The sequence below is a fragment of the Phaenicophaeus curvirostris genome, chromosome 1, assembly GCF_032191515.1.
Source record: "Phaenicophaeus curvirostris isolate KB17595 chromosome 1, BPBGC_Pcur_1.0, whole genome shotgun sequence".
NCBI lineage: Eukaryota > Metazoa > Chordata > Aves > Cuculiformes > Cuculidae > Phaenicophaeus > Phaenicophaeus curvirostris.
Window position 1 is genome coordinate 57,786,962 of NC_091392.1, and position 10,873 is coordinate 57,797,834.

A 10,873-nucleotide genomic window follows, 5' to 3' on the forward strand; every position below is an offset into this window, starting at 1 on the left:
TTGAATTCCATTTTCAGTTTTGGGCTCCTCACTAAGAGAAAGACATTGAGGTGCTGGAGCATGTCCAGAGAAGGGCAACAAAGCTGGTGAAGGGTTTGGAGCACGAGTCCTATTAGGAGCAGCTGAGGCAATTAGGGTTGTTTATTCTGGAGAAAAGGAGGCTGAGGGGAGACCTTGTTGCTCTCTACAACTAATTTAAAGGAGGTGTAGCAAGGTGAGTGTCAGTCTCTTTTCCTGAATAACAAGCAATAAGGTAAGAGGAAGTGGTCTCAAATTGTGCCAGGGGAGGTTTAGGCTCCACATTAGGAAATATTACTTACCCGAAAGGATTGTCAAGTATTGGAACAGGCTGCCCAGGGAAGTGGGTGTCACCATAGAATCATAGAAGCATAGAATGGTTTGGGTTGGAAGGGACCTTAAATATCATCTAATTCCAGTCCCCCTGGCTGGGGCAGGGACTTCCCACTAGACCAGGCTGCTCAAGGCCCCATCCAGCCTGGCCTTGAACACCTCCAGGGAGAGGGCATGTGCAACTTCCCTGGGCAATTTGTTCCAGTGCCTCACCACTTTCATAGTGAAGAAATTCTCCCTTATGCCTAGTCTAAATCTGCCCCTCTCCAATTTATAGCCATTGCCCCTCATCCTATCACTACATGCCTTTGTAAACAGTCCCTCCCCAGCTTTCTTGTAGGCCCCCTTCAGGTACTGGAAGGTCACTATAAGGTCTCCTTGGAGCCTTCTCTTCTCTGGGCTGAACAACCCCAACTCTCTCAGGCTCTTTTGATATGAGAGGTACTCCAGCCTTCTGATTATCTTTGTAGCCCTCCTTTGGACTCATTCCAGCAGCTCCATAACCTTCTTATGTTGAGGATTCCAGAACTGGACACAATACTCCAGGTGAGGTCTCACAAGAGAGGAATAAAAGGGCAGAATCCCCTCCCTTGACCTGCTGGCCACACTTCTTCTGATGCAACCCAGGATACGGTTGGCCTTCTGGGCCGCGAGAGCTCAGTGCTGGCTCATGTCGAGCTTCTCATCAGTCAGTACCCCCAAGTCTCTGCAGGGCAGCTTTCAATCACATTGTCTCCCATCCTGTATTGAAACTACAGATTGCCCCGACCCAGCTGTAGGACCTTGCACTTGGCTTTGTTGAACCTCATGATGTTCATATAGACCCACTTCTCCAGCTTGTCCAGGTCCCTCTGGATGGCATCCCATCCTTCCAGTGTGGCAACTGCACCACTCAGCTTGGTGTCATCTGCGAACTTGCTCAGGGTGCACTCAATCTCACTGCCAATATCATTGATGAAAATATTAAACAGCAACTGTCCCAGTACAGACCCCTGAAGGACGCCACTTATCACGGATCTCCATCTGGACAACAAGTCGTTGACCATTTACTCTCTGAATATGACTTTCCAGCCAATTTCTTATCCACCTAACCATCAAATCCATATCTCGCCAATTTAGAGAGAAGGATGTGGTGGGGGACTGTGTCAAAGGCTTTATAGAAGTTCAGATAGTTCACATCTGTTGGTTTTTCCATGTCCACTGCGGTGGTTACCCCACCATAGAAAGCCACTAGGTTGGTCAGACAGGACTTGCACTTGGTGAAACCATGCTGGCTGCCATTAATCACCTCCCCGTTCTCCATGTGCTTTAACATGGCTTCTAGGAGGATCTGTTCCATGATCTTCCCAAGCACAGAGGTGAGGCTGACAGTTCCCAGGCTTGTCTTTTCTACCCTTTTTAAAAATGGGGACAATGTTACCCTTCTTCCAGTCACTAGGGACTTCTCCTGATTGCCATGACTTTTCAAATATCCTGGAGAGTGGCTTGGCAGCTGCATCAGCCAATCCCCTCAGGACTCTGGGATGCATCTCATCAGGTCCCATAGACTTATATATGTCCAGATTCCTCATGTGGTTACAAATCGGATCCTCCTCTACAGCGGAAGGGGCTTTACCCCTCTGATACCCATCTTTTGTCCATTGATGTGGGGGGGATGAGAAGACCAGTTGTCCATGAAAACTGAGGCAAAAAGTTGTTAAGCACCTCAACCTTCTCCTCATCTATTGATACAAGGTCACCATTTTCACCCATCAGTGGGAGTACACTCTCTTTAACCTTCCCTTTCTGATTGATGTACCTGTAGAAGCCATCCCTGGAGGTAATTAAAAGACATGTAGACATGGTGCTTAGGGGCATAGTTCAGTGGTGGACTTGGCAGTTTTAGGTTTACGGCTGGATTTTGTGATATTAAAGGTCTTTTCCAATCTCAACTATTCTATGTTTCTGTGATGTTGGATACAAACCATTAGGGCTCATAGCACTATATTACCCAGTTTTAGATTATTTGAACAGCAGTGAGCAAGTTAAATAGCTGTACAAATCCTCAGCGCCTAACAACAGAGCCGAGGCAAAAATGTTGATGCCAGCATTGCACCTACTCATATAGTTTCCTACTGATTTTGGAGGAATGTTCTTTTTCCTTATTTCAGTTGGTTTTAGTGGCACAGTGTTAGCCAGGTTTTTTTATTGCTCTCCAACTCTGATCTGCTTGTTTCAAGATATGTGCAGAAACTGTTTATTTTGCCCTTATGTACCTTTCCTGATGAGATGGGGGAAAGCAGATCTGTTAGGGTTTTTTTGCAGGAAATGTGTTGATTGAGAAAAATAAAGGCACATGAAAATGAGAAGAGTGGAGCACACCAATGCAGAAACACTTTGCAAAGGTGTTTCTGTTTCAAATGTATTGCAGAATGTAACCTATTTTTTTAAGATTATAGTCTTCACGTATTTGTGAATTTTCTGGAATTAAATTTTTACTAAAAGCTCAGAGTATATCTACAATCTCTCTTAAGTCTGTAATAAATTCTGATTATCGTGCCCAGTATATTTGTCTCAGGTTTTGGAGTTTTGTTTCTCTCTTTTTTTTTCAGACTGCGGCTTTAAATGGTGCAGGAAGGAATTTAGGAAATTGCTACAACAAAAATCAAATCTATTTTACATAGGTTTCCACTAGAGAGGAACTGGAACAAAGAGAAGTTAATTAAGTATATTTTACTTTTGTTTGAGAGTTAAATGCTGAAAATTGCTCAGAGTAGCAATGCACATAATTTCCTGGCTAATCCCATTTAAACCACAAACATAGCTTTCAGGTACAGATCATTTATTTCCACTTTCATGTCTTCACCTTTATATGGTTTCAGTGGATTCAAAGAAGCCATTAAATCCTTACCTTATTTAACTTGGCAATATGCACAATTCAGAGGAAGGATTTGTCCAACAAACTTTGACAGGCATGGAATATCAACCATTTTTTTTTCAGTATACACAACATTTACATAGTGTGTTTTGTGACAGATGTTGGAGATTTATTGTAAACTTAAAATCACAATGATTGCTACAAGATTCATCTACACCAAAGGGATGCAATCCTCTAAGGGCAAGTGGAAAGCAGATTCAGATGGATATAGTACCTAAGTACCTCCTGTTTGAGGATCATGATCCGAAGGATGACAAGCAGTCCTTGACCCTTCTCCTTGCCCTCCCATTTCTGTAGGCCTCTTCCTCAGGGTCTGCAATGGAATAGAATGAAGATCCTCATTTTTCTTACTCACAATCATTGTGTTTCCCTTTTACTATGAACCAGCTTACAGAATTCACCCATCAGACCTGTTTAGCTGTTCTCAGTGACTGTTATAGAGGCAAAGGAACGAGAGTGAAACAGTCAGTGACTGCCAGGATGCCCTATGAAGGTTTGCTCCAGACTGTGACAGCCTGGACTACGTTTCTCCTTGCAAGCAATGTTGGCGGTCCAGGTCAAGCCATCTGTGCCCTGCTTCTGTCTACTACTCACTGCAAAAAGACCTGGCATCACACTAGGCCAAAAGTACACATACCATGTAGCCCATCAAATACTCCAGTTCTGCCCTAAACTCTTGTCTAGTCAAGCAAAGGGGAGAAAATTATTTTCTGCACGATAAAATAATTCTTTAGAGGGGAGAAACTACTGCAGTAGAAATGTTTCCCAATTACATATCAAATATCAAAAAGCAAATAGTTTTATATGTGGATTTCTTGGCTTTGAACATTTTCCTTGCAATTATTATGGTGTTTGCATTCCACAAAGTCAGATATATTTCAAAGTATATTTCAGAAAATTAATTTGGTTGATTTTCAGATCACAAGAGAAACTTCATGCCTTTTCTTGGTATTCTCTGCTTAGCAAGAATGCACTTAGTATATGAGGATAAACTACAGTAGCCCATGGGAGTCAGTGCCATATTGTGTAACTCCCACAAACACCCATGGGATTGCAGAGGAGACTTCTATTTGTTCAAGAATGCGATCTGGTACTTCTCATAACAGGAGGTCATATCACCTTAAAATGCCTCTGACTGTTAGGTCTGCCTGATGTATGACATCTGTTTCCATAATAACTTCCTCTCCAGCAGGAGAGATGGGCTTCATGGCATGCCAAAAACAAAGGTAGTGCACAGGCAGTCTTGTACCTAGGGAACAAGCAGCCACAATGAGAAACAAAAGCCTCACTACAGCCTGATTCAAACCATACTGGAGCAAAAAGACTTTAGCAGATTTCAGGGGGTCTTGGATTAGGAAGCATGTGTACCCCTGCCACTGCTCACATAATGGTAGTACTATCACCAGTGATGATACATGTCATTTGAACACAGATGTTTCTCCAGCCCCATACCCTTCTCATCAACACATGAAGCAAAATACGAGTTAACTTTACAATCATATTGATATAAACAAAGGATGATTTTACTGGAGTAAGCGGTAGCAGATATGTTTCCCCATAAGTGTCAATGTAATTTGCAGTCCAGAACTACCAGCCCTTTCACGTCAGGAAAGTTTTGTGCAAAAAGAGATCACTGGCACTGGAAAGCCACTCCTTAGCTTTGCTTCTATTCAAAAGAACACAGTGAAATTCTATTCCTAACATGTAAAATTAGCTTTCAGCTCTTATCCCACTCCTCACACAGGAGATAATAAAATCAAAGGAATTTATACTGAATTACCAATATTTCCACCTGAATTGGGTAAAACATAATCTGAAAAGACTTAGGAACAAAGTTATCTGGGAGATGGTAATTTGGTTTCACAATGAGTTTTATGGTTTTAAACTGAGTTTTAGTTCTTCAGTTAAATGAAAACACAACCTCTGAACATTTGGTCAAAATGGAATTGCAGAGAAACACTTCATTTCTTATCATAAATCACAACTCTTTCAGCTCTGATCCTCTCACTCTCTTCCCTTCTTGCTCCCTCTCTCACTCTCTGTCACCAGAGGTAGCTGCAGAGCCCTGAATCACAAACCCTTTCAGCTGACTTTTTTTTAAGTCAGCGCATTTCCTTGAGTTATTTTGTGTTTTCATCAAAAATGCATTCTATCAAGAATGTTCACAAGCAACTCTGCCTGGAAGAAGTTCTTAGCTTGTCCCAAACAATTAATATCTTACACATGTAACTGGATAGCTAGATGTTCAGCTGTAAGTCTGTGGGTGAAAAGTACCCAGTAAATTGCTGAAATGACAGTCCTATATATTAAAGATGTCCAGGCTATTCTTGCGTCTATTTTTCACAGATTATAAATTCAGTTTTATTCCACTAAGGCTATTCTAACCGTTCAGAGCACATACTTAATTAAAGCATTCCTCCTTATGTTTTGTTCTCTTGAATCTGATCTCAAGTATTGTAGGGATGTACCTGTGAATAAACAGTAGGAAAGATTGTCCAGCCAGCTGTTTCTCTATTCATCCATACATTCACTTCAAAACGAATTGCCAAACAAATCTTAGCTGGTTTTAAAAACAAAGGCAAATACATGAATCCTGCCTTCTGCCAGTTGTATCTCTCTAAGTATAAGTTACAGCATTAGAAAGTTTCAGCAGACAGAATCAAAGTCAACAAACCCTGGTAAACAGCCTTTTGACTTTTCCACAGAGACAGACTGACTTACTTTTCCTAGAGGTCAGAAGGGTTTTTGCCATTGTGCTGACATTTTGCATCATCATCTTCTTTTTGTACCTAGAAGAAAATATACAGTGCTGAAATGACAGTGAAAATGCATCACTCCATTTAAGTGACATGCATTTTATGGATCAGTTTAGTCACAGGACCAGAGGAGGATTCCTTAATCCCTTATGTACAGAGAAGCCAAATGAAACTGAATTCTTTGTCTTCCTTTTAGAAACCCTGTCTTAAGGAAGTGATGCCTTATGAGTGGGGGAAAAGGGAGAATATTCCAATCAGAAACAACCCAACTTCTCTGTCACATCTGGCCTTCACGCCTCAATAATCCCTTGAGCACAGCTCATAAATAATGAGTGCTTGGAGTCTGGATGTACAATACCAGTGCATTCTACTGCATTCCAGGGAGTGCACAAAAGGATAGTACATATCCTGAAGGCAAAAGCATGTGCTGTTTTCTTGGTCTTCTATCAAGCCTGTACTGCTAGTAGTTTAATTTATCGAGTACTGTCAGTAGGCTATACAGGGCATAAAAAGAATTACTGTTTATAAACAGAACTGATTTTTTTCTGTTCCTTTCTTTATCACTACTCTGCTATCCATTTCAGACCTTTATTGTGGCTTTATGTGATATAGATCAAAAACATTATGATTTGAAAAAAAATCTGAAAACTACAAGCAAGGAAGCACCAAGAGATAACCTCATCATGTTAAAAAAACAACCAAACAGGAACCCTTTTCCAGGCACCAAAGGTCAAAGGGCGCAAAAAAAAAAATTAATCTCATTGAAACTGAAAATAATAAAAATAAAGATTGTATACATTTAGCTATATAGCCAGATTCTTGACTGAGGCGAGCTTACTAATTCTATCAATTTCAGTTGACCTACTCTTTTTTGATTATTGGCAGACGAATAACTTCAGTTTGATGCAATGCCAAAATCTTTGCAAGTGCTGACAAAATAGTAACTGCAATGTAAGAAAATTACATCACATCTTCATCTGGGGTTGTAAGAATGCCATATACTCAGGATTGGGATTTTTTATTTGGAATAAGGTTTGAATTGAGCATTATTAACTATATTGTTGGTAGAAAAGAAATCAATATGCAGATCTAGTTCCAAAATCTTCAACTTAATATTAGTTTTATAACAGGACAAAGAAAAAATCTGAGAACTTAAAAATCTAGATATGGATTCAAATATTGTGTCTTTATCACATGTTTAAAGGTATCCTACTAGTATGTTGTTCCTAAGGAGATACTGTAAGTTCTAAGATGTTTTCTTTACCCAAAACTGACTCGTCCTTCTGCACACATCTTCTTAATACTTTAAATTCTTCTCAAGTAGGCTTTCTGGGACACATTTCTGAAAGACAAAGGGACTAATTTCATGACAGTATGTGTTTTTGTTTTCTTTCCTCTGCAGGCTTAAGTGATATCTGGGTATCTTGTTAGCAGAACAGAAATGAATAATTCAACGTACATAAACTCTTCCACTGAAAATGTGATGGCTTTGGAAAGCCCCTATAAAACTGTTGAGGTGGTCTTCATCGTTCTGGTAGCGGGGTCTCTCAGTCTAGTCACCATAATTGGGAACATCTTGGTCATGGTGTCAATCAAAGTCAACAGGCATCTACAGACTGTCAACAACTATTTCCTGTTCAGCTTGGCCTGCGCTGATTTGATCATCGGCATCTTTTCAATGAACCTATATACCCTCTACACTGTGATAGGATACTGGCCCTTAGGACCTGTGGTGTGTGATCTCTGGTTGGCTCTTGACTATGTGGTCAGCAATGCCTCTGTAATGAACCTCCTTATTATCAGCTTTGACAGATACTTTTGTGTCACCAAGCCTCTGACATATCCTGTAAAGCGGACCACTAAGATGGCAGGCATGATGATCGCAGCTGCATGGGTGTTGTCCTTCATCCTATGGGCCCCTGCAATTCTCTTCTGGCAGTTCATTGTGGGAGGAAGGACTGTCCCAGATGGGGATTGCTACATCCAGTTTTTTTCCAATGCAGCTGTCACTTTTGGCACTGCCATTGCAGCCTTCTATTTGCCCGTTATCATCATGACTGTCCTTTACTGGCAAATCTCTCGAGCCAGTAAGAGTCGGATAAAGAAAGGGAAAAAGGAAGCTGCCCAAAACCAAGACACAGTTTCCCCCAGTCTTGTCCAAGGCAAAATGGTGAAACCAAACAATAATAACATCCCAACAAGTGGGGACGGGTTGGAGCACAGCAAAATTCAGAATGGAAAAACCAGCGGAGAGACAGTGACGGAGAACTGTGTTCAAGGGGAGGAGAAGGAGAGCTCCAATGACTCCACCTCTGTCAGTGTGGTCGCTTCCAACATGAAAGAGGATGAAGCTGCCAAAGACACCAGCCAGGCTTCTGCCTCCCAAGGCCATCTCAAAGTTGAGAACTCCAAGCTGACATGCATCAGGATAGTTACCAAGTCTCAAAAAGGTGACTGCTGTGCCCCCACCAACACTACTGTGGAGATTGTAGGCACCAACGGGGAGGAGAAGCAGAATAGCGTAGCCCGGAAAATCGTCAAGATGACAAAGCAGCCAGCCAAAAAGAAACCACCTCCTTCTAGAGAGAAAAAAGTGACAAGGACTATTTTAGCCATCCTTCTGGCCTTCATCATCACCTGGACCCCATACAACGTGATGGTGCTCATCAACAGCTTCTGCACGTCGTGCATCCCTGGCACTGTATGGACCATAGGCTACTGGCTCTGTTATATCAACAGCACCATCAACCCTGCTTGTTATGCGCTCTGCAATGCTACTTTCAAGAAGACGTTTAAGCACCTTCTTATGTGTCATTACAAGAATATAGGAGCTACAAGGTAAAAATAATAATAATAAAAAATAGCAAAAAGAGTGAAGAAGTTCCAAATTAAATTTAAAAATACCTAATGCCATAGCACTTTATGCTCTTCTACAGAATGCGCAATCCAGGATGTTAGTGGAAATACGGACATGGGGCATCAGCTCCACCCCTGACAACTACACTTTAAAACATTTTTTTAATTGTTGAAAATAAATCTTGAGGACATGGAAACATTTCAGGAATTATTTAAGTACATGGACTGGAGGCACAGTTCCTTGTTTTCTGAGAGTAATCTGCAGAAGGGCTTTAGAGTCTACAATTTTTTGTCATTCTCTGTAAAATAGTTGGTTTGTTTCTTTTTTTTTCTTTTTTCTGTGTTTTTTTTAATATGTCTTCATCTATTGAAAAAAAATGAAGGAAATTTTATCAATAATTTTGTGGAAAAGGCATAGGAGTTTGGAAGATCATTACACCATACAAATGAATCATGGCAGAAAGTTTCTGAAGCTCAAAGTTGTCTGAAGCTTTTGTGTTACTGTCATGTATGAATCTTAATGTTAGGTAAATCATGTTGAAAGTTATTTTATGTTGTTTATGACACTATCCTTTCCAAAGCTACATCAGTTCTGAAAGTGTACTTATGCTCAAGATGTAATGATTGCCTAACGTGTATCATTCAAAGTATGCTGTTTGTCCCCTTCAATGGTCTTTTGTTCTGTGATTCCTTCATCATGTCACGATAAAAGTGAAAAAACATTAGTCTCTTCCAGGTTGCTACATCCCAAGACTATTTCAGCATCCACATAAACCAAAGCTTTTGGGACAATTTTGTTCATTTTGTTTGTCATATGTCACCCACCCATGGATTTGCCTTTTACTTCCATCAGCCTTTCTTCATTTTTGTACCTTACTTGTCCAGGGTATGAAGAGTGAATATCAAAAGAAGATGTATATTCAAAGGTCTCATCCAGTCAGCCACCATGGTGGCCAAACAAAGGGCCTCAGCTGAACAATAAAAACAAGATTGTTACTAGGAAAATTGAGGTGACATCCTTTTCTAGTTGGATGTACAGGTGAAGAGGCATGCTGAGGCTCCACAATATGAATACTTAATATTAGATGGCCATGCTCTAGAGCAGTCAAAAATTATTTACACTCATTTATTGAGGAAAATAAATAAGATGGACTGATGTGCCTATATGGTTCAAGTTCTGCCTAAGCCGTTAGTGCAAAACCAGGGTTCTTCCTTGGTATATCTTGGACAAGATGTTTACTTTGTAGAAAAAAATATTGGCTACCTTATTTTTTGTAGAAGCTGGGAGCAATATTTTAACTGAAAGCCAAGGGAAAATACTAATTAAAAGACAAAGAGGAAAACAGCGTTTATACAAAACCAGATACTGAAATAGTCTGGATGGGGGCTGGCAGGGGTCAGGTTCAAAGATGATCTGCTACTCCACACCAGCTCAAATTCAGATTCTTTCTGCCTGGAGAAGAATTTACTATTTCAATATTTTATATTTAATGTAGCAGAACTGTGCAATGTGTGGACAGGAAAAAGCGTATCGGATTACTGCAAACAGTAATTGTCTGTGAGTTATGCATAATCTAGTTACCTCTTTCTTAATAACTCTAACTTCCAGGCACTAGTGAAGGTACACCTAAAGATTTTGTTACCCAAAAAAAAGTAGCTTGCTGCATAGAGAGTGTCCCAAGAGACTGTCTTCTGGAGTTAAAGCAACCTACCAAATAGGACACCAAATCACTCTGTTATTTTGTGCTACTACATTGCAGTCTTCCAAAACGGTGAGGCACTGGCACAGGTTGCACAGAGAAGTCATAGATGTCCCATCCCTGGAGGTGTTCAGGACCAGGCTGGATGACACTATGAGCAACCTGATCTATTGGAAGGTGTCCCTGCCCATGGCAGGGAGGTTGGAACTAGATGAACTTTAAGATCCTTTCCAAATAAAACTATTCCGATTCTATGAAATATGCTTCAAAATAACAGCCTTCAAGATTACAGG

The 10,873-nt window shown here is 40.6% G+C and overlaps 1 protein-coding gene across 3 annotated transcripts in view; it reads left to right on the forward strand.

The window, feature by feature from the left end:
- The window catches only part of CHRM2 (cholinergic receptor muscarinic 2), a 96,047-nt gene extending 86,835 nt beyond the window's left edge, over window positions 1-9,212 (forward strand). For 2 of the 3 annotated variants that reach the window (XM_069859083.1, XM_069859098.1), the window contains exon 2: window positions 7,427-9,212. In XM_069859083.1, coding sequence (XP_069715184.1) covers window positions 7,466-8,866 — 1,401 coding nt within the window. In that variant the 5' untranslated portion in view covers window positions 7,427-7,465 and the 3' untranslated portion in view covers window positions 8,867-9,212. Of the gene's footprint in view, window positions 1-7,397 lie in introns of all 3 variants that reach the window. The other variant, XM_069859089.1, reaches the window with a different exon arrangement.
- The last annotated feature ends 1,661 nt before the right edge of the window (window positions 9,213-10,873 follow it).